The sequence below is a fragment of the Lepisma saccharinum genome, chromosome 15 (genome assembly GCF_977018435.1).
Source record: "Lepisma saccharinum chromosome 15, izLepSacc3.1, whole genome shotgun sequence".
In the NCBI taxonomy this organism is placed as follows: Eukaryota; Metazoa; Arthropoda; class Insecta; order Zygentoma; family Lepismatidae; genus Lepisma; species Lepisma saccharinum.
In genome coordinates, this window is record NC_139243.1 from 46,076,157 (window position 1) to 46,101,005 (window position 24,849).

The 24,849-nt window shown below is 40.5% G+C and overlaps 1 protein-coding gene across 1 annotated transcript; it reads right to left on the reverse strand.

The window, feature by feature from the left end:
* Positions 1 to 286: 286 nt before the first annotated feature.
* On the reverse strand, positions 287 to 7,133 carry LOC145999475 (E3 ubiquitin-protein ligase RNF170-like). The gene is made up of 2 exons (XM_083136443.1): positions 7,078 to 7,133; positions 287 to 1,146 (listed from the first exon to the last, which is right to left on the reverse strand). Exon 2 carries the CDS (start codon positions 1,095 to 1,097, stop codon positions 354 to 356), a length of 744 nt encoding a protein of 247 aa, XP_082992569.1. The 5' UTR covers positions 1,098 to 1,146; positions 7,078 to 7,133; the 3' UTR covers positions 287 to 353.
* Between the last annotated feature and the right edge of the window lie 17,716 nt (positions 7,134 to 24,849).

A 24,849-nucleotide genomic window follows, 5' to 3' on the forward strand; every position in this document is an offset into this window, starting at 1 on the left:
TCTGAATTTCTGGTCAAAGTCCGTCCACACCCGTTCATACATCATTTCACGCAAGACAAGCACAAACAACGGCTGTTCATTCTTCTACAGTTCGCATTGCTTCACATAACATGCAAAAGAAATGTATTTTGTCACAATATCACTAAAATGTATAGAGACTTTATAATCACCCTGTATACGCCCAATTAAGTTTACATTTGGAACGCTATCAATCCACCAATAGCGTGTTTTCAACTGGTGAGACCTAAAACTAAAGTAAGAAAAATAAATTAAAACTTTCATTGACTTGTCTTTATTTACTCAAGAAATGAATTAAGAAACTATTTTTTTTAAATGGAATGTTTAGATTTTCGTCAATCCTGAAACCTGATGAAGTTTCTGTACTGAATAACAATGCCCACTGACAGTAGCAACAGAAAGAGGATGTCGTCTATTAAACCCCAACCTCCATACACCGATTCTGGGAAAAAATCTACAGGCACGATACAATAGATGATCGCAGTTACGAACAGCAACATTATCCTGACTCTATAGACAGCATCCATCGAAAACAGCTCAATCCAAAGGGTCCTGAAGAAAAGCGGGACGTCCGAAACGTAATCCATGAGAGTTCGCGGTTCACCCGAGAATCTGGCATTGTAGTGAGCTATGCGAGTGGATATGGAGTCTCTCATACTTCCCAAATCAGCAGCGCTGTCCGCTGCTATTTCTTCGTTCGAGAAGCTGACCAGCAGCTTGGTGATGTGTTGCCTGCAAATCGGACATTGAACAGGTCTCAACAGGTTCGCGCTCTCGTAGTAGCGGAAGAAGCAGCTCCCGCAGTAGTCATGAGCGCAGACGGTGCTCAGTTTAAGCGTGAAAGGCTGCAAACAAATGGAACATAGCGAATCACACAGGAGCTGGGAGTCGCTCGCAGCTGGGCTCTCTTCGCTTCCAGATGAAGGGTTTCCGCCATGTTCCGTGTTTCTGGCCACCTCCAGGGCTCCAAGCTTCCGTGTTTTCCATATGAAGAGGATGCAAAGCAGGATTGAGCTTCCAAAGAGCGTTGAGAAAATTACCTCGTCTCCAATGCCATGAATTAAAGCGCTGCCAGACATTGTGTACTTACCAATCTGACAGATATCTTCATATTTATGCTCTGCGTATCTGAGGGCAGAAAATGAATCCTAGGTTATATTAGCCAACAAAGAAGATTTGCTTTTTGAGATAACAACAATGCTGTAACTATTGTAAGGAAGAAAGTTCTGTCGGTTTTTGACGACGTCGAACTTCAAGTGCTCCGCATACTGCAAGTTCCAAGGATAGATAGATAAGACGATAGTAATTTGTTGGTAGGCATGTTCACGTTCAACCAGCAGACTATGGTGGTGCAGTTTAACGTGAGCGTCAGTGAGGACAGGTGAAACATGAGTACTCCAGCGTGATAATGATCCTGTATGCCGAATGAGTTTAAACTTGGAACATTCACGACAGAAAGGAAATAGAACTTGCTAGGCTTTCGACAAATGTGGTGAATTAGCGGACATTGGAACGATTCTTTAAAAGATCGAAGGGCTGCGATGAATCCCTCCAAAATGCACCACGGGATGGAAGACCAACAGCTGTAAACAACGACGCTCTACAGGCGGACGAACAGTAGTCGAACATGTGACGATTTGGTAGAAGAATCCCATGTCAGTGCAAAAACTATTTGGCAACATTTGTCAGCTTGGAAAACGGTATAAGGTGGGTCGATGGGTCGTACATGCCTTGACTGCAGCTTAGAATGCGACGTAATCGGAAGCATGCGTTTCCTTGCTGTCACGTATGGAGAAGGATCCCTTTTTACACAGAGTGCGGATGTTCAATGATGAGTGGGTTCTTTGCGATACTTCACAACGCCGTTATCATTGGTTAGCATCACATGAACCCGTTCTAAACCACCCGAAACCATCTCTGCATCAAAATAAAGTTTTGCTCTGTGTTGGATTGCTCAGGGCATCGTGCATGGCGAACTGGTGGCACCTGGCCAGACAATCGAATGCAACTGTGTAAATTCACGGACACTTCTGAGTTGTAAGGAACCCACTGACTTTCAACGGGGTCGTTACAAGCCAGAAGTGTCCGTGACTGTGTTCTCAGTAGCTGAAACATGTTCACGACAAACTGAAAAACGAGGCTCCAGCATTCAGGTATCTATTTGGTGGATAATGAGACACAATACGTGGCTACGTTCAGCCGGAACACCATTCTCCGCCTTAGTTGGGGAACACTGATGCATCCACCTCATTTCCCAGACATTGCACCGTCCGATTGTTATATGTTCCATTCACTGGGTAATCACCTTAGAGGATGATAGTTCCTAAACCTAGACGAGGTGCAAACCGCACTTGAGGCTTCTTTTGTTCACGTTACGCAGAGTTCTGCCACAGTGAGATCCATAGTCGTCCAGAATTGGGAGATAGGTCATTGGTGCTGATGGGAACTATGTTTGACCTACCAGATCCATTTCACTTCGCTTTTTGGCGTTTGAAGTTAGAGTGAAAATCCAACAGAACTTTCTTGGTTACCTTATAAAATCCACTAGATTTATATTGCAAAATACGATATACATTCAGTACTCAGATATTACTCAAGGCGAATCAAAAATAAAAATCATCGAAACAAGAATCAATTTCAACACAGTCTATGTTTATATGTTCATATCTCCTTATGAAAGGCCTCGTGAAGTCAGATAAAATGTAATATCTTAATCCATGGTATTTTATGTACACGACAAAATTAAGGAGAAATTATATAAGAAACCAGCCACTTTTACTACAAATTGGTTGGTTGATTTTTGGCCCATAATTGTGCGTAATCTGAAATGTTTTCTTAAGAGTTTCGCAAATGGAGTGGCTACCTACATTACTTCTCATTTCCACACATTGTAGTTAGAAATTGAAGTGAATGTGTGTATAAACCCACAAAGGTTAATCGTCTTAAAATTAGCTTTTATAACGGCGAAAAAATATAACCCTTGCACTTTCCTCTGACAAATTCCACTTCTTTCAAATGTATCGTGGAATAATAGAATGACTAAACGTGAGGCTAGCATCAGAATGTGACAAATGTTATCAGCATAGCAGTCGTTAATTTTATACAGGGTGATGAAAAGGAGACGCAACCTTATGAGGAAATGTAGTTGATTCTTATTTTTACTATATTCTTGCTTGCTAAGTGGAGAGTAACAGTGAAAACTGCATTAATTGGGACTGTAAACAGCATAAACAACTGATAAGGCAAAATTGTTGATGTTTTGATTGATTTGCTTTATTTTACTTCGCTTTTTGTGCCACGTTTTGGCTAATTTTGCAAAGATGTGATGAGTGGTGATATGATCAAATTGATGAATTGATATCCATGTCCATGCTGGGATTCGAACCCGGAACCCCTGGCGTCGTAGCGCGATGTGCTAACCACTCCGACACGGGGGCCGGCGAAATTGTTGCTGTAGATATGTGATTAGCTGTGTTATTGTTTTATTTTGTATTTTTCTTGTGTTGGTTTGTTGCGTCTTTAATGCGTCCACTCAAGACGCCTCTCCACTCAAGATATTTGGTGTCTTGTCTTAGTCGCATCTTCATACCATTCTTTGACTACACAGTGGACAGTGATCGATACATACAGATGGTGCGAAAGCTTGTTTACACTATGCAGACAGACTGGTTACATCATACGTAGTTTCAACAGGATAGTGCTACAGCCCAGTGGCGGCCGGCGGCAACTATGATGGGTAGTGCCAACGTGATCAAGTAAATAGAAAAAAAACCTCCGCAATGCCCCCCGCCCCCTCCTTGAGGTTGCGCCACTAGCCAAGATGTTTGTCCTCGTTTGGTAACGTGGAAAACAACATGCGTTTAAGTAATAACGTACTAATCCGATTCATCTTCACTCGCTAACCTATCTTTATACACTACAGGAAACTTCCCTAAAAATATAAAAATTACAAGAGGAAAGGAAAAACAAATCCTATACCTTCTTCTCCCCCATGCACACGTATTCTAACTGGATGTCGAAAATATCTTTGTTATGAAAAGAAATTGTCGAAATGCCAAAGGAAACTCGCATCATCATAGGATATTTTTTAAAAAGTCTGGATGGCCCTCTTGGTACATCTATCTATTATCAAAAATGTTCATTTAACTTTGGAAATATTAGGTTCGTTTCTCCAAAAGTAGTCAGAAATTACTTCCCAAACGGGTCTTACAAACCAGTCGTATTTAGCGACTTTTTTCTGAAGGTGGCAACTGTGTCGTGTCAACACTGCGAAAGTTCTCTCGCCAGGCCAGGCTAAGACTGGCACGGTTTCTTATGGGCTAACCCCACCCCCTGCCACTTTGTTCTCGGCTCATGGTGGAAATGTTCCTCGCTGAGACTTCTTCAACCCTCTGCACGTGTGTCAACTTGGTTAGGTCCATGATTAGGCCAGCTCTTCCGGACGCGAGGGTACGAACGAAACAGCTGGCGATGCAGTGAGGAGGTTGGGGCGGTCGTCACGTCAGCTTGACCGATTGCAAAATTCGAATCTCCTTGTCTGTAAACTATCAATGTATTAATTTAACTTTACTTGGCGACGTATGAATTTCTTCTGAGGGTAGTGCCATGGCACGGCGGCTCTACCCCTTGAGCCGCCTCTGCTACAGCCCATAACTGCCAACAACGTAATGGCGTATTTGGTGCACTGTTTTCATGGACAAGTAATCTCTCAGGGGTTGTGGCTAGCTCGATCTCCAGATTTATCACCACCTGACTTTTTCTTGTGGGGTTACCTCAAGAATGCTGCCTGCCTATGTAACACATCCGCACACTATTCTGGAATTACAAGCAAATATTCAAAACTGTGTTGATGCAATTTCACAGCAAACGTTAAAAAGTCTTTTAAAACACGATTCATCGTATTCACTTTGTGAATCTCACAATGGCGACCACTTCCAGCACTTATTGTAAATATTGTATATAAATCGTTTCCCCAAACGGTTGAATCTCTTTTTGATCACCCTGTACTCACTTATATCTGGCCAAACTAATTTGAATATTTGTTTCCCATACAAGAAGCATTGAGATAACAGCAACTGTTCCGATGAAGAACATTATATCAACCTGTGGTAATTATAATGATTTCATGTAAAACCTCATGTGAAGTCACATCAATACTTATACGCGAATGTCTACTAAGAGAAAATATGAAAATTCTTTAAACGTTAGCATTTAACAATTATTGAACTTCTGTGGTTAAAATTGTTTGTTAGATATAACCACACAGGCCCGTACCCAGGTAGGCAAGGGCTGAGCCCCCCTGGAACTGCCGTCGCCCCCCTGGCACTGTCATCAGCCCCCTTGACATTAGGTAAAACTATTTTGTATAATTTGTTTGCAGTGAAGAGTGAAAATTTAGACAGCTCGCAACTTTAAGGATGATTATCTAGACTTTGTAAGTTCTTTCATGCGGGAGCTTCGGTAACAGTTTCATACATCGGAGACACATTTCTTCAATTTTACACAAGAAACTACTTACAGGAATGAGTTTCTCCAAGGTTTACAACGTTCGTCGAGGTATTTTCTTTCATCGTGGAATATATTTGACCGGGAAATCATGTATTTTTCAAGAGAAATATCTCACCGACGCAAAATTGCCATTGCTTTCATTTGCGGTACCAGTTTCATAGATCGGAGACACATTAAAATCGGATATTTTGTGTTTCGCATGGTTCGTACTTACCAATTGTGTATTGCGGAACATAGTTCAATGTGTCATTATGCTTTTTACACGAAAAAAAACAACACAATTCTTCACATAGAGAGTAATTTCTTTGACTCCTTTTTTCGCTTCCATAACACAGAATATGGCGGGCAATTATGATTTCTCCTAGCACAAAGACTAATTATGGTAGAATTTTGGAAATCATTGTCACGCGAAATTTGAACCTTCCTTAAAGTAATGAGCACTGTTTGAACTCGAAAGAAGTTATTTATGTTGAAAAAAACAACAACTTGATAATTACCTTACTTACTTCTCATGGACAAGATATTCTCCGTCGAAAAGCGACAGTAAATATCGTAGAAGCGTGGGAATGAATGTAGAAGTAAATCGGAACCTTAGTAGAATGCATTTAGGGACTTTATTTTAATGCCAAGGGAACCAAACCTAACCTGCCTAACCTAACCACGAAAGCATATATTGAACAAAACCTTAAGTAATCGCTAAAACTCCGCAGTATGTGTTAACAGACGCACATCGAAATCGAACCATGTAAAAATTGCATTCGTAGCATGATGAAATCGCAATAAAACAAAAGGAACTTGGGCCAAAATGGGAAATAGACGAAACCGGAATTACCGTGTTGCCTAAAATGACAGTTGGGTAATAAACCACATTATTGTGTATTGATAAGCCATTAGGCGAAACGGGAGCCCATAGGGTTACCCAAGAGCATTACTGAATAAAACTCCCACCTGAAATAACTAATCCCAAGAATGTGATAGGGAGTCAAATTTAAGTTCTGGTTCAACATTGAGATTATGACTATTTGTCGCGCTCTTTGGAGAACGACTGAGCAGATGTTTCTAATTATTTGGATGGTGCACAAAGGTTGCTAATTCTTTGAAGTCTTTTAGAGCTGAGACAACACCACTTTGATACCGACACTCGAAAATTGTAATGAATAAAATAGATTCAATAAGAAGTAGGAAGTGAATTACAGACTTTCTCTATATTATAAATTCTTACCACAATGAGAAGCATCAATTCATCAGAGTTTATCTTTAAAATATTCAAGAATTAAATCGGAATATGAAAATACCTTCTTTGTATACCATGCCATGGGTCCCTGGTTCGAATCCCGGTCTGGGCATTGGTGTTCTTTGTTCGCTTCGTACATTTCATCATATCTCACTCAACCTCATCTTTGCTGTTAGTCAAAGAGTAGCAGAAATGCGAAGTAAAATAAACCAAATGAATCAAAATACACACACAAACACCCACCCTCAAATATAGCACAAATTTTGATTTCTACGTTATCTACATTATATATATACACAAAATGTTTACATACTTACATTGCAGATGCTTGTATTAATCTGTGCCTGTATCTTAGAATATTAGACGCAACTAAAGTTGTATATATATGTACAGGTGAGTCTATTGCCTGTGCTTAATAACCATTGATCTACGTGAAATTGTCAAACAGATGTTAATGAATTTTGATCAATCTCCGTCAACACTAATTATCTAAGCGTATTTCCTACAATGGTCTATCCCCATCAACACTGCCTAAATAGGGACACACAGAGGAAACCACACCCAGGCCAGGATTCGGACCCAACATCTCTAGTGCATTGTGCTAACCTCCCAACCAAAGAGATCGGCAAGAATATTTCAAACAAGAAGATTGTATCGAATTTTGCAGCTTATTTGTAAACGAGATATTCTTGCTCTACTAATCGTTCAAGGTAAATCCAGCTTGTTGTAAGTTCAAATGTAAGTATTATGAATTCCACTCTTGACATGTGTGTTTTGTTTATGTCATGAAGATCAAGATATAACAAACAAATTGGCGACGACCATTAGAGAAGATAAATAATTAATACTGTAAGTAGAATTGTAATCACTAATCACAAGTTGAGCCATTATGGAAAAACACATAAGTTTTATTCCTGGTTTTGAGACATGACCCAGTCCAGGATATAATTTTTAAAAGATTCAAGGTCTTTGTTGAAGCCAAGGATATACAAGAGAGGAAACGAGTGTTTACTCTCATTTCTGTAATCGGTAGTTTGCCACGGTTTACCATATCAAGAGCTGGAACACAGATGAAGTCCAAAGGATCCACAAGATTGCACCTTGAATAAACTTCTTACTACACTAAGAAAAAATATATGCGCCATAAATTAATAAATAGATTCAAAGATTTGCCTTTACGCAAATAAAGCAAGATCAAAGAAGGTAATGATTGCTGCCACTACAGTTTTTTAAGCAATCCGATTGGCTGACGTGTCCAATTGGCTAACGTCACGTCATTAGCGACGCTAGGTTAGGTTTGGTTAAGCTGGGTTGGGTTAGATAGAAGAAGAAGACGAAGAGAGAGTGTTGCGGTACTAATTCCAACCAGCAAAAAAAGATACGTCTTATGTAAATCGTTTGAAAGTTGCTTCAATGACATGGAAATTTCCAACAGACGAATTATACACTTGTCTTAGGTCTTAGAGAAAAACAATTCTCAAAATAGATTATTCTCTGTGCGAGAAGATATTTCATCAACATTCTTAACTACAAACATGAAAAAAGTGTTGCACAATATATAAAGCAAACGAATCTCTTTCTACATTGCAGCATAATGCACCTGATGAAGTTTCCTTGCTGCGAGAGAATTTGCGAAATGAACGTTTACCCTTGTATGTACAGCGAACGGCAAAGATAACAGTAGGCAAAATTTTCATTCTACTTTATTCTACACCCTATGGTGTTCTAAGGCATGGAATTCTGTTGATGGGAAGTACATATTCCCCTCTGCTTATTGACGTTTTTAATTCAAATCATGAATTTCCTTTGACATTTTTGCGTTGAATTCAATGTGGCGGTCAACAATATGCCGGACCTGTGCTTGACACACACAGCTAGGGATCTCCCTGTGCCTAATCTATTTCTTTCATGTCCAGGATAACTCCTTTACATCTTGTAAGGGGTGTTAAGGGACTTTTGACTTGTCATAGTTCATGTAATGAGGATTTTATCAGTCACATAGTTACACATATTATTTTGTATCTTCTGATCCCATTGCAGTCCCAGAATGATTTTTTGATATACTTTAGAGTATGACATGTGGGACCAAATATATTTTTTTCACGATTTTTGGTGATGACATGTTTTGAGGTATTGAAGGTCAAAAGTCAAGATCACGTGACAAAATTATATTTTTATCCAAAGGTAGGCTTGTTATGTATCACTGGAAAGCTTATTCAAGTCGCTGTACAATAAGCTTTATTTGAGCTTCCTAGGCGAAATAGGGGTGGAGTTAGAGCACATTTAGTATAGCTAATCGGGCTCAAGAAGAGCAATTTATGCTAACTTTGACCTTAAATAATTTAACAATTACAAGACGCACGAGACTCAAAACCACTGTGCCTCCACCGGGTATCGAACCCGGGACCCCTTGATTACAAGGCAACGACGGAATTGCCAAGAGGGCGGTGGCAATTTTTCTTAAGAGGGCACCCCAAGAAATTGTTTATCGTTACAGTAAAAGCTCTAAAAAGAGGCATGTTACAATAGAGAACAGAGGCGCAACCATGAATTTTTGTCTGGGGGGCAAGTACCAGGCTAATTACCAATAATAATAATAATAATAATAATAATAATAATAATAATAATAATAATAATAGTGTTGTTATTATTAGTAGTAGTAGTAACATCAAATACGTTATTATCCCCGTGATTCACGCAAAAAGGGGATACGTCAGTGCTAAAGCAATTGGTTGGGAACAAACGATTTGAAATATTTTTTCAACACGTTCAATTTCACATTAGCTAGTAATGGAAAACAAGAACACACACTGTATTTGTGAAAGACAGAAAATGCATGCCGAATATAATTCGTTTTGTACATATGATAAGCACATAAAGCGAGCGAAGCGAGCAAGAAAACTTTAGATCCATTTTTTTTCAAACTGAAAACAATATTAATTTAAAAGGGACAAATAATTTCACGGTGGCGCCATGGCATTCTCTTTTACATTTTTTTTAGATCATTCGGGTCCCAGGTTCGACTCCCGCCGCCCCCTAACTACGGCTCTGAACTTAAGACTGTAAGAAAAGCAGATATTGCGAGAGAAGCGAAAAAAAAATAATACGAAATGTATTTTTATTTGTATAAAATTTGCAATTGCACCTCTTTGCCCCCTCCCCCACTGCAGGTGCCGTTGGTCGTCTGGAAGAAAAGAATGCAAGAAATATAGGGAAACTTGAGCAGGCGCGGTTGGCTCTATAGCGCACAGGATCAGTGAACCCCCAGTAATGTACGATAATTACCTCGAGAATAAACAATGTCTTTACCTTTTCACATTATTTCGCTAACGTTTTTACACAGTAAGTCTTGTATTTGTGTCCGTAACACGGCGAACTCTTTTGCTGAGAAGGAGAAACCGCGAGTCGGCAGCCCTGGTGCAGACCCTCAGTTGAACCCCCACAGGACAGCTCGTGCCATTGTGAAAGCTTCGTGCGGGAGCAGAAGCTCGATGAGGGAATAGGGCGAAATACATAGAAGACGATACTGCCGAACTTCTATCTCCAACAAACGGTCATGCGCAGTTCGTTCTCTCGCAGAAGCCGCGACGCAAGAAGGCACCGTTCTCGCTGCTTCCTCCCTTCCAGTGTTGCCCTGTGTGGTTCAAGTTTGAAGCGCACACATTGCATATTCAATCTTCTCTTTGTATTATTTTTGCGCCGAACTTCTTGGGATAAATGCAAGATTGTGGCAGAGATGGATGAGTAGAAACGAATAAAAGCTGGAATTAGATGCGATGAATTAAAATAAAAGACCAAAAGAGCTCATGCATGGATTCAGAGGTTTTTCCTTAAAGGTGGAAACACTTCGGGTTTGCGAAAGAGAAAGAATGGCGCGAAGACGTGACTCGCTGTCGCTCGGTGTCAATGTTTCAAGTTTGTTAGTTTTTGAAGTGCTTGGATACTTGTTGGAAAGTATTAAATGATGCTGCGAGTGAAGCGAGGGATGGACTTTACCTAGGTTCCGTCATTTGATGCAGTGTAGGCGTTGCTGTCCGCGCAGGTAAGAAATGACCGCTAACTTCTTTGTCCGCTGAAAGAAAGCGTGTGCTGGTCGATCAGCCCCGAATTTGAACAAAGCTGTCGCGTATCAATGAAAGGGTCTCAAGTTTGATTTCTAGTATGCACATGCCATGAGTTGCCATTTCCCTTTAATAAATGTAGGACCAGTTCTGATTAGTCGGCATGGACGTCCGGAAGGGGAAAAGGGGGCCGACCCCCTGGAAAATGAATGTCAACTAAAAATTAAATATTACATGCATATAATTTAATTTCAGTCACAGTAATTTATGGTAATTATTATTCAAGCGTTGCAGTAACTCCAGACTGAAGGAGTGTTTTTGCCCCTCCTGAAAAAAATATATCTTCCTTGCCCCTACCTGAGGACGTCCATGATTTTCCAATAAAACCCCACATTTTTCATAAAGGCACAATTTATTGTAGTTTCAGCCCTATATTTATTCGGACTCCCCTACTATGAAACCATATAAGTACTCCCAGATGTAAAATTCTGTACAAACCTTTTAAGCTCTCCCTCCATCCCTTTTGTTTGGCGAAGAAAGTCTATTTGCGGAAACTGAATATGTGTCACATGACTTCAGTGAACTCCCAGGTAAATAATGCACGAGCCGCGCCTGATCTTGAGTATCCTTTTGTCCTGATTTCTTTGATTCTGCTAACCTTGCATTTTTCTACTTCAATATTTGCCACCCCTTTGCCCCCCTAGAATTGATATGCGTCCAAGGTTGGGGGGGGGTCAAGCCCTCTCTGCCTCCTGTGGCTGCGCCACAGATAGAGATGGCATTTTTGAAATAAAAAATCTGAAACGCGTATTTTAATGATAACATTTAAACATGAAGGCCAGGATAGTCTGAACCTCGCCCGCTTAATAAAGAAAATTGTTATTAATTTATTATTTACTGTAGTGCAGAATGTTATCGTACTTTATTTTCATGTTGGTCTTGCCTTTTGTGAATTGTCAGTTCATATACGTACTGTTAATATATTATTCAGTAGGCCAGTAGTGACTTCAATTAATCCAACGTTTTAGCAAGGCACCAGGTGGAAGCACATAGTGGTCGGGATTCCACTTTAAACTATACGCCCAGTTGCGATTAGCTTTTCTGTGCGTAAAATGGACTTAAAATTAAACTCAAACTAACAAACAAATAGCCACGCTTATGTAATCAGAAATAAAGTTTTGGTGCTATCATCAAAGAACTAACTTCCTGGTTTGGCAACCTCTTTCCCGAGGGCGTGCCCTCGGTCAGTCGCCCGGGTCCCTCGGCCCTTAATCCGCCCCTGTGGAAGTCCAGGAGGGCACAGAAAAAAAGTTCTACTCGCCACTGCTATATCTGTGAGCAATTGTAAGCAGCAGGAAAAGAAGGCACCGAATTTGTGTTTTCGGAAGGGCGCCGAGACGAGAAACACCAAAGTGCGTCATTTGATTCAAGTGGGGATTCCTTTCAGTCGAGATGCACTTCAATGCATCAGTTGATGCGTTTTGATGCACCTTCTTGCATCTCTTTTGATGATGCACTTAAACGTATCATCTGAGCTACATAAACTCTGTAGCTCAGACCAAACGTTTAAGTACATCATCCAAAAATATGCAGGAAGGTGTATCAAGGAACATCAACTGATGCATTGAAGTGCATCCCGACTGAAAGGAATCCTCACTTGAACAAACAATGCACTTTGGTGTTTCTTTCACGACATACAAAAATGCACCCAAATGCATCAAATGTGAATCTGATTCTTTGAAGAAGCCATAAAACACACTTTAGTGCATTAATCGATGCATTCTGGTGCATCAATCTATATGATGTATTTAGTTTTCTGTGTGTTCTTTGCTGCCAAAGGAAAAATCATGCTGCTTGTATATGTCCTGACGTATTGAACAATTTAATCTGTTTTCTTCTTAATTTGATTTGACTTTTGTTTAATGTCTCTTTTCTGTCACTTTTGGTTAATTGCGACAATAAGTATGAGTGATGATATGATTAAATTTATGGTTGCTTATCTTCCTAATTTTACAGATTAACCTTCCTATATGTCTCGTTCTTACTGTTTCCTCCCATAAAGCATCCATACAGTGTGAAATTATATTAAAATATTAATCAATACTGAGAATAAATCTGTCTCTTGCTGCAGCTGTAGTAATCATCTGATCAATGCATCAAACATGCAAACCAATTTTCAAAACACCCCTGCATGTACTTTTAGTCATCACTCGATACCTTGCATATCATATCACGAACAGACCATGTGCAATATCTGCTTGTATTAAGCAATATATATAAGCTTTAGAGTTAGATCAAGGTCGCAAGCGAAGCGAAAGTCAATTTTTTTGAGATCTACAAGTATTTCTATAGTACTATTAACTTAAAAGACACTAACAGTTTGAAAGAGGTAAACAATTCGTCTGGGTGTTTTACTGGACATTTCGCAGAACGCTTTTGAAAATTAGGACATATTTGTTTTTTTGGAGTAGCATCGCAGACAGCAGGATATGACCTTAAAAGATAAAGGACTGTCCTGAGAAAATCAGGACATCTGGTCACCCAAGATAATCTCAGGATCTGTGTGCCTAACTTTTATTTCGTCTGGCTGTACGTACGACTTCCGAGCACAAGAATTGTGCATTGTTGACAACTAGAGCAGTATCTATGCAACGGCGTTCACATACTTGTGCCATATGTTACCGCACGACTCGTGAATACCTGTAAGAGTAGTTTATGATATTCTATTTATGTATTTTTCCTTAGGACTTGGTAAAATGACAAATTACAATAGGCTTGATATTATGCTACTCTTAACTGGCCGACTTGTACGAGGGGCGATCAGGTTGCTCTGACCCTAACATAGAAAGAGCGGCAATAGGGTTTCAATTTTTTTAATTATTTTTCAACATACTCTCCTGCATCTCCAATGTACTTTTCCCATCGGTGCTCCAACGCCTGGATACCTTGCAAAAAAATTCTTCCGACTGGTCCTCCAACCATGAGTCCACAGCCCTTATCACCTCAGAATCATCAGAACATTTTTGCCCACGAATATCATTCTTGAAATGTTTGAACAAATGGAAATCACTTGGGACCAAATCTTGGGAATAGGGTGGGTGGGGCAGCAATTCGAACGATGCATCTGCGATAGCGGCCCTCGCAATGCATGAGGTGTGGACAGGTGCATTGTCCTGGTGAAGGAGCACACCACTGGTCAACATCCCACGCCTCTTTTCATTGATGGAATCACGTAATTTCTTGATTAGGTCACTGTAGTATGTGCCAGTGATGGTTTTGCCTCTTTGTAAATAGTCCACAAGAAGGACACCCTTGCAGTTCCAGAAAATTGAGGCTATCACCTTCTTGGCTGACGTTTGCACCTTCAATTTCTTCGGTGGTGGAGAATGTGGGTGTTTCCACTCCATGCTTTGTGATTTTGTTTCTGGGTCGAAGTGATGGACCCATGTTTCATCAATAGTTACAAATCGGGCAAGGAAATCGTCTACATAAGCACGACACTTGTCAAGAAGTTCTTGACTGATGAGCACTCGGGTGCGCTTCTGATCTGGGGTGAGGTTTCGAGGGACCCATCTTGCAGCAATTTTTTTCATTTGCAATTCCTGGGTAATTATGTTTTTCAGAGTGCCATATGACAGGCCACACATCTCAGCAACATGACGGATAGCGACTCGACGATCCTACAGCACGATATCGTGGACTTTGTTAATGTTTTCAGTCGTCATGACAGTTTTTGGTGCTCCATCTGCATGTTCATCCTCACTCTCTCCCACAACTAAACTAACGACACCATCTCTTCACCATACTGTATGAAGGAACAGTGTCCCCTAGTGTATCCACCAAGTCCTCATGAAATTTGGATACCGTCCACTTCTTCTTCACAAAATATTTGATCACCTCTCTCACCTCAGTTTTCTCCATTCTTGCACATTGACACAACTTCACTCAGTTAAACCCCTGTAAAAAGAAAACTGTACGTTACTCAGACTTGCAATTAAGAATGAAAGCATATAAAGGATGAATAAACAATAACAAAATAAAAAATCAATCATAATGTTATTCCTTCTATGTTAGGGTCGGAGCAACCTGATCTCCCCTCGTATGCCTGACTTCATTAATTGAACTTTAGTTAACATTTTCAGTTAATTCATAGATAAAGTTGTCCAGTGTGTTCGTTGCCTTTATATGCTAGGTACTTTAGGTGTCCTTGGGTTGTAGACCTTCCTCAGCAAGTGTGCAGAGATAGGGTGACCTCGAGCCTTGGGACCCAAGAAACACGATAGTCGAGTAGATAAAATGTTCTATGTGTTTGTTGTCTTTGTAGGTTAGGTTACTTAGGTGTCCTTGGGTTGTAGACCTTCCTCAGCAAGTGTGCAGAGATAGGGTGACCTCGAGCCTTGCGACCCAAGGTACACGATAGTCGAGTAGATAAAGATGTTCTATGTGTTTGTTGTCTTTGTAGGTTAGGTTACTTAGGTGTTCTTGGGTTGTAGACCTTCCTCAACAAGTGTGCAGAGATAGGGTGACCTCGAGCCTTGCGACCCAAGAAACACGATAGTCGAGTAGATAAAAATGTTCTATGTGTTTGTTGTCTTTGTAGGTTAGGTTACTTAGGTGTTCTTGGGTTGTAGACCTTCCTCAACAAGTGTGCAGAGATAGGGTGACCTCGAGCCTTGCGACCCAAGAAACACGATAGTCGAGTAGATAAAAATGTTCTATGTGTTTGTTGTCTTTGTAGGTTAGGTTACTTAGGTGTTCTTGGGTTGTAGACCTTCCTCAGCAAGTGTGCAGAGATAGGGTGACCTCGAGCCTTGCGACCCAAGAAACACGATAGTCGAGTAGATAAAAATGTTCTATGTGTTTGTTGTCTTTGTGGGATAGGTTAATTAGGTGTTCTTGGGTTGTAGACCTTCCTCAGCAAGTGTGCAGAGATAGGGTGACCTCGAGCCTTGCGACCCAAGAAACACGATAGTCGAGTAGATAAAGATGTTCTATGTGTTTGTTGTCTTTGTGGGATAGGTTACTTAGGAGTTCTTGGGTTGTAGACCTTCCTCAGCAAGTGTGCAGAGATAGGGTGGCCTCGAGCCTTGCGACTCAAGAAACACGATAGTCGAGTACATAAAGATGTTCTATGTGTTTGTTGTCTTTGTAGGATAGGTTACTTAGGAGTTCTTGGGTTGTAGACCTTCCTCAGCAAGTGTGCAGAGATAGGGTGACCTCGAGCCTTGCGACCCAAGAAACACGATAGTCGAGTAGATAAAGATGTTCTATGTGTTTGTTGTCTTTGTAGGTTAGGTTACTTAGGTGTTCTTGGGTTGTAGACCTTCCTCAGCAAGTGTGCAGAGATAGGGTGACCTCGAGCCTTGCGACCCAAGAAACTCGATAGTCGAGTAGATAAAAATGTTCTATGCGTTTGTTGTCTTTGTAGGTTAGGTTAATTAGGTGTTCTTGGGTTGTAGACCTTCCTCAGCAAGTGTGCAGAGATAAGGTGGCCTCGAGCCTTGCGACTCAAGAAACACGATAGTCGAGTAGATAAAGATGTTCTATGTGTTTGTTGTCTTTGTAGGATAGGTTACTTAGGAGTTCTTGGGTTGTAGACCTTCCTCAGCAAGTGTGCAGAGATAGGGTGACCTCGAGCCTTGCGACCCAAGAAACACGATAGTCGAGTAGATAAAAATGTTCTATGTGTTTGTTGTCTTTGTAGGTTAGGTTAATTAGGTGTTCTTGGGTTGTAGACCTTCCTCAGCAAGTGTGCAGAGATAGGGTGACATCGAGCCTTGCGACTCAAGAAACACGATAGTCGAGTAGATAAAGATGTTCTATGTATAAGTTGTCTTTGTAGGTTAGGTTACTTAGGTGTTCTTGGGTTGTAGACCTTCCTCAGCAAGTGTGCAGAGATAGGGTGACCTCGAGCCTTGCGACCCAAGAAACACGATAGTCGAGTAGATAAAAATGTTCTATGTGTTTGTTGTCTTTGTAGGTTAGGTTAATTAGGTGTTCTTGGGTTGTAGACCTTCCTCAGCAAGTGTGCAGAGATAAGGTGGCCTCGAGCCTTGCGACTCAAGAAACACGATAGTCGAGTAGATAAAGATGTTCTATGTGTTTGTTGTCTTTGTAGGATAGGTTACTTAGGAGTTCTTGGGTTGTAGACCTTCCTCAGCAAGTGTGCAGAGATAGGGTGACCTCGAGCCTTGCGACCCAAGAAACACGATAGTCGAGTAGATAAAGATGTTCTATGTGTTTGTTGTCTTTGTAGGTTAGGTTACTTAGGTGTTCTTGGGTTGTAGACCTTCCTCAGCAAGTGTGCAGAGATAGGGTGACCTCGAGCCTTGCGACCCAAGAAACACGATAGTCGAGTAGATAAAAATGTTCTATGCGTTTGTTGTCTTTGTAGGTTAGGTTAATTAGGTGTTCTTGGGTTGTAGACCTTCCTCAGCAAGTGTGCAGAGATAGGGTGACCTCGAGCCTTGCGACCCAAGAAACACGATAGTCGAGTACATAAAGATGTTCTATGTGTTTGTTGTCTTTGTAGGTTAGGTTACTTAGGTGTTCTTGGGTTGTAGACCTTCCTCAGCAAGTGTGCAGAGATAGGGTGACCTCGAGCCTTGCGACCCAAGAAACACGATAGTCGAGTAGATAAAAATGTTCTATGTGTTTGTTGTCTTTGTAGGTTAGGTTACTTAGGTGTTCTTGGGTTGTAGACCTTCCTCAGCAAGTGTGCAGAGATAGGGTGACCTCGAGCCTTGCGACCCAAGAAACACGATAGTCGAGTAGATAAAGATGTTCTATGTATATGTTGTCTTTGTAGGTTAGGTTACTTAGGTGTTCTTGGGTTGTAGACCTTCCTCAGCAAGGAAATGAAATATGGAACAGAGAGGAAGGTAAGGAATCTTACGTAAAAGCAGAATGCAAGGTTTTAAATGTCAACAACAGAACCAGTTATTATTGAGGTAAGAAAGAGAAGCCGTGAGGGAGGAAGTTCTGATGAATCACCACCTAGAAGAAGTCAGGGATTTAAGATGCCTCGCCTATCCGACATAGCTTACATTCCAAAATTCAACGGGGATATTGAAGCCCAGTCTGTGGAAAAATATCTTCGGGCGTTGAATGTTAGTTTCAAATTGTTACAAGTACCTAAGAACTATCGCTTAGAGTTATTGCCACGCGTTTTCAAAGGCAAAGCTGAACATTGGCTGTCAGGAAACATTGACAATTTTATAGATTACCCTGACTTTTGTGATAAATTCCGTGAGGAATTTGCGTCAAGAAAGGCAAAGCAAAGACAGTTAGCTGCAGTCGGAAATAGACGATACTATCGGCAAGTACATGAAAACATGGAAAGTTACGCCTGGAGTGTATATGCTGCATATAGAAACCTGTCTGACAACTTCAGAGAAGATGAAGTCATAAACCTGATATCAGGGCAGTTACCCTACAGAATTAGAAGTCTGTGTTTAGCTCATACTCCTAAATCCATTGACGAGTTGGCTCACTTTCTGAAGGATTTTGATATGTATGATGATCCAGATGATTGGAAGGAAAGAGAAGAATTTAAAAGGAAAGATGCCAATGATCAGAAGAACTTGAAGATGAGAAATGTTCAGAACCAAACCCCTAGATCTGGTGGTCGGTTTCCTACACTAGACAAGATCAAAGGTTTGAACAAGCTAGGGCCGAAGAAGATAGCATGAACTTTAATAGGAACAGATATCAGAACAGAGAAACCCGAAATAGAAGTAATGGAGATTCCAGAGGGAGCAGCCCAAGTTCATATAGAAGATACTCGCCTCCAAATAGATCGAGATTAGAAGATCCTGCTGAAACCGGAGTGAACGATTTAACTTCTGAACAAGAACAAGCTGTGGCTACGGTTCGAGAATTCTATCAGAGCCAAAGGTCACAGTCATCTCAGACAAACTAAAACCTTGTCTGGACTCTTCGTTTCCGTTTGGGCAAGGGACTTTAGAGGAGCGACACTACCATAAAATTAGAGATATCCAGGAAATACACGTTAACTTTATAATAAGAGAGACAGAAGGTAGACTTGTTGACTTCTCGGGCAGTCTAAAGAAGAGGGTGTGTGGTAGCCGATCTGTTGAGATAGAGATAGGATGAATGAACTTCAGCACTGAAGTTTTTATGCTCAAAGGTTTTGGTACCGATCTTTTATTAGGAATGCCATTTTTACAGCAGCACGAAGCCGAGATTAGTTTCCGGAAGAATGTAGTAAAGTTACACTTTGGTACGACTGCTAATGCGAATTAAGGGAATCTTTTATGTGTTGACATTGTCCGATACATCTAGAGAATCCAAGAAATGGAAGATGATAATGAATGGACGTGTACCCAATTGGACTTTAGAGAAAAGGTCGCTGCAGTTGACATATTTCATTCTCAACGAGTGGAACTATCAGGCACCATGAAGGATGTAGAATGTGATATTATCGTAACTGCTGAATCTACTTACCTGAGTCCTCTTCTAGTGATAGACACACCTGATTGCAGTTGTCCGGCCCTGTATAGATTTTCGTCTGCTAAACGCTATTATACTAGTACCATGGATTTCTGCTCAACCTGTAAACAAGTGTCTCCTGCGATTCAAGGGATCCAGATACTTTACCAGCCTAGATCTGACATCCGGATATCTCCAGATAACATACTGGATCATTTTGATTGGTAAATCGATGAAACTCTTTTTGCCCAGACCAAATGGGAATTAAAGTTATTCCAGCCAAGAACAAGAGAGCTTTAGGGAAAGAGCACAGTTGCTACGTCCCAAAACAAAGCAACCAATGGATCGTGTGAACTTTGACAACCTAAACATCTACAGTTGCTCCTCAGAAAGAAGAAAGGAACTTGGATGTGATGCAACGAACTAAGGTGTTGTGAACATTTTTTCAGCAAATTATAAATAAACTTTCTTAAAAAATTTTTACCCGGAGGAGGGACAATTTGCAACGACCCAAGTTACGTCGTAGCAAAACCTTTATTATTAATTTGTTTAATGGAATTGATTTATTTGAATCAATGTTATTCTGTAAGTTATCACACGTATAGGTGTGCCTGTATGGTCATTGCAGAAATATGGTGTTATCACACATATTGGCAACTTCGCAAAAATAAACGAGTTGGTAACTATTGAAAAATATTGAGATTTTGCTAGCTTTTTGGGGTTATCTGAAAAAAATGTATGAAAGATGACTTTAATGTAAGTCTAAGTTTGTGTGTTTGCAAGTTATTTTGTGATAATATTGTGACTATTTTACGGCTTATAATCTGCTGAAAATAGCAGAGCTGGAATTTAATTAAAAGATTGGCCTCTGTAAGGTTTGAGTAAACTAAGTATCTTCGTGGAAGTGTCTTTTAAACGTGTGTTGTTAACTAGTTGCTAGTTAAATCAATTACTGTTAATACAGAAGGTCGTTTCACGTTGATGGTAACGATTTCGGTCACCAGGGAGCAGCACGTAGGCATAGCACAGAGCAGCCAGAAAGTACTGTGTGTTGACTTGCAAAAACGATGGTTGGTGTGTGAGTGAGTGTTTATATGGCACCAAAAATTCCAGTCTTTTGGGAGGAGTACATCTGTACCCTTTCCGACGTTGGTTATAGTTATAGCCAGATAATTAAACAGTGCCACATGAAAGCATTCCATGTGTCAAAGAAGGGCATCAATGCAGTATTCAATCGCCATAGAACATGCACTGTACCTGTTGCTTTAACCAGTCAAAGTGGGCCTCGGACATAGCGGAAGCCCAAGCGTTCCTCCGATGTTGTGCGGAAAGTCAGATCCTTGGTGCGATGTGAAAACCCTACAACGCAAAGAGTAATTGCACAGGCAGTGCAATGTTTCCCTGCAATTGTAAATCGCATCATAGCCCAAGATTTACAACTTGTGCGGAAGCACAAGGCTCAAGTTCATAAGTTGCGTGCCTCACATGTCCAAGAGAGGAAGACCAACAGTCGGAAGCAGGGGACCGCTGGAAGTATGTGGTGTCCCTGGATGAAGCATGGGTGTATCTGTTCGGGATGTGGTAAAAAATGGCCATCTACTATCGTCCACGTGATGCAAGAGGTCGATCTGAGTGGGTACGTGAATGTGCTGAAAGTTTTCCACGCTGGTTCATGGTTGTTGGTGGTTATTGCCATAACGGCAAACTTCCACTGCGCAGAGTGAAAAAAGGCTAAAATAAATGCAACCTATTACCAGACGAATATTTTGGAGCCACTTTACAGACATGATATTCCTTCTCTCTATGGCAGCGACACATTTCGTGTTGTCATCCACCAGGACAAGGCTTCCAGTCATACGGCAAAGTCCACGCAGGCATACATGGATCGGATGGCACGTGAAACGGGCATTCATGCAAAACCCTTTACAGATATCCCTGTGAAATCCCCCGATGCCTCTTCCATGGATTTTTGTGGGTTTCCGTTGTTGAAACGAGCCTTGGGAAGCAGACGGCTCCGCACAATTGAGGGTCTTTGGAAAGCTTGTCAGGAGGAATATGATCGTTTAGACCAATGTGTTCTTCAACGCAGTCTCCTCCAATGGAAACTCCGCTGCAGGGCCATTGCTGCAAGACAGGGGTATCACGTGGAGCACCACCGCTCGTGGCGTCATGGTTTTTCTTAAGGTGAGGTGGGTTCTAACTTTGTTACCATGGACATGAAACGACCTTCTGTAAAACGTTAATATGGTAATTTAAAACTGTTACTTAAACCCAGCAAGAACCTGGGTGTAAAAGAGTTCTCGTACTCCTAGCCGAGAGACGTAGCAAGTGAAAGCAAACTACACGAAAATTCACGTCAATGCTCTAGTACAGTGGTTCTCAAACCGTGGTACGCGTACCCCCAGGGTACATGAACGACTTGAAGTGGGTAAGCGATCAGCTCGGAAGAGAAATTTGGAGAATACCCACACGACAACATTTTTGCTGCAGGTGTGTAGATCTTTCTTTCAATCTTCATAGCTTTAATACTCAACAGGAAAATAAGGCTAATTTTGTCACTGACACTCTTATCTTTGTTTCATACGTCTTGAAATAAAATACTCGTTTGAAATTTATAATAAACTCAATTTGGAGCTGAATCTCCCCTTGAAAGTTTCAAGTGCACAACCAGACAATAAGAAACTGTGTCAGGCTATGCAGGCACAGCCTTCTCACTAGATTCTGTAACGTGTAGCAGTTTCCACGTTACAAAAATATATAAACTTAATATTTTTTTATATCTATACTTCTGTATGGTAATGGTTGATTACCCAGTAATGTTGAACACACCTCGTATATAAACTATACATCCTGGTGTTAGTTATTAGTTTCAAGGGTTTGTTTCTTTCTGCCAGCAAGCTGAGCTGGAACTTGTAATCGGTGGCAACAATGCAGGAAAGTTATCGCTATTGTATAAAAACCAAGCAGACACGATCTTATGAAAACGTTGTCACAGGGAAAAAGACGAAAGATTAGGCTGTCTTTCCCACTCTTCATCTGTCGTGTCCCTTGGCGGGCAGTAATTAGACTTATATCATAATAATCCCTGATTCTTTAGCTGAAAGACAGTATTTTCAGAATTTAGCTACGTGGACGCAAAATAAATTTATGCCCGCAAGAAACAAAACCTGTAAAATTTATTTTACTTAACATTTTTCACGTTGTATATTTTTTTCTATCTTTGTTAGCATATCGCGTGGCCGTTGCGGGGAGAAGAGGGGAGTTGAAAGAAGCCATACTCCCTGGACAAATTAAATACAGTGTATAATGTTTAAAATTCCATTATATATTTAATAATCATAAAAGTGTAAAAGTAATAATTTATACATGTAACTAATTATGTTCCTCATTGATACTTTGTTGATTTGCATTTTATTGTGTTGTAATATTTGTGTAAAGATAAAAGTTTGTAAATCCATCACGGCACCAAGAAATGTGATATAAGCAGCGAAGCTCGGTGGCTCGTGGCATTGGTATTCGAACCTCTGATAAATGCGGAACTCGTATAACCGTCGTTTCTTTCAACGCTCGAACTTCTACCTTCGTATTCATTTCGATCTTATAAATTAGTTTATTCTGGGATTACCTTAACACAGTTACTTAGCTCTTCTGGTCAGAAGGCGTATATTCTTTCTATTCAATGCTCCTGGTCAGGAGATACAATTGAAAGAGTTGTGATTGTCCTGAGATATGCCGGAATTCGGGATCGGTCGATAGACTGATGGTAGTCAACGTTTGTAACCCTGGTCAGGGTACATATTTTTCTTATTCTGTGGTCACGGAAGAATCTTCAGTTCTCTAGTCAGAGACTGGGGAGAGAAAAGGAAGTTTGATAATTAACTGGACATCGACAGAACCTAGTGAGAAGAAGGATTGTCGACTGCTTGTAGGATCTTGGTGAAGATCTGTAAGTGGATTGAGAACCTTTGACCCAAGATTACGACGGACCTTCCATCTAGAACTGAAGCAGCTGGGATTATCCGAACCTTGGGACGAGGAATTTCATGCCCCGAAGGGATACTGAGTGTGAAGCCGAGGCTCAATAGACCCATCAACCAAGTACGCACCAGGGGCGGACCTTACAACTCTGAGGATTTACAATAAAAACTCCAAAATTGTGATACACAGTTTGTTTACAAATTTAATTTTTGTTCTTATTTTAAATAACTCTGGAACAAATATATGAACATTTAAGTTTTTTTTTACATACTTCTTAACATACATGAGTTTCACATTTTTATTCTTGCAACTAATCATAAAAGATTGTAAACGTAGAAACACTCAATAAAATAATAAACGTAAGATTCTGATCTTTATTTTTACCATCTTTCCACATACAGCCCGAATGCCATTTTGCTCTATTGCAGATACACTACTCCAACATTTCAAAAACGCCCCACCAATCAGGCAGCCAAAAAATCACCCCAAACCCACTATTCGAAGATAACCTATGGTGGGGGTACATTAGACGTTTAGTTATGACTAAAGGGTACAATGAGAAAAATGTTTCAGAACCACTGTTCTAGAAGGAATTCTAAGCTGATGTAATTTATCATATTTTGGAATATCACAGCCGTTTTTCAAATGAACAGTTTTCCATCTTCTCAGTTATTATAGACAGAACTTTTAATTTATCTACTCACACGAATACCTATAGGTATAATAGGAATCATACTAATCCTAACTTGTTGATTTTCACCTAGGACAGGCACTTGAATGAAATGTTAGACTCAGCTGGACTCAAGTAATTCGAGATAGCAGTTGGCAACACTGATGTGTCGGCTGGAGAAAAAAAACACATTTGCACAAATGGACCCGTTAACCGCTATGTACTTAGAGGATGTTTTGCCGCTGGCGTTTTTCAAAATGAAACGCAAGCGAAATGCAACGTAGTGCATGAAACGACCCGTTCGTTTCCTTTGTTTTATAAAACGTGATCGATTTTGTCGTCGGCATCGTCGATCATCGTCATCGTCACGATGAATTCTAGATTAGAAATGAAACAAAATAACAGAAATAAAAATAAATTTGTTTGTATGACTTGATCCTTATTTACTTTTCTGATTGGGGGGGGGTCAAATGACACCTTTGACCCCGCCAAAATACGCCTATGGCGAAAATAAAATAAAATAACAGACTCTTCAGACTAAATCGGGACGTACTAGTGAGATAATCATAATTTAGTGTTTAGTTGAAAACAACTTGTTTCTATTGCATGCAACTGCACTTCTCTGCAATGTGGTTCCAGAGCTGGAGATGTTGCGAAGAACAACGCTCCACGTAAGCAATAGTCACGTGACCCTCCTTACCTTCCTGACGCATGGAAGACAATTTACGATGTTAAGATAGGCAATATCATCCGATCATCGAAAAGTGTGATGTGTGTTGCCTACCCTCCTGCATTATTTGTTGCTATTGAAGCCTATGGGGAAGAATTTCTTTCCAAAACTTTACACTCTCAGATCACTTGGCAGACGCATTACTGTTTTTAGTAGTTAAACTCAGAAATGTTCTTTTGTCTATTTGTTGTCTCTTCAA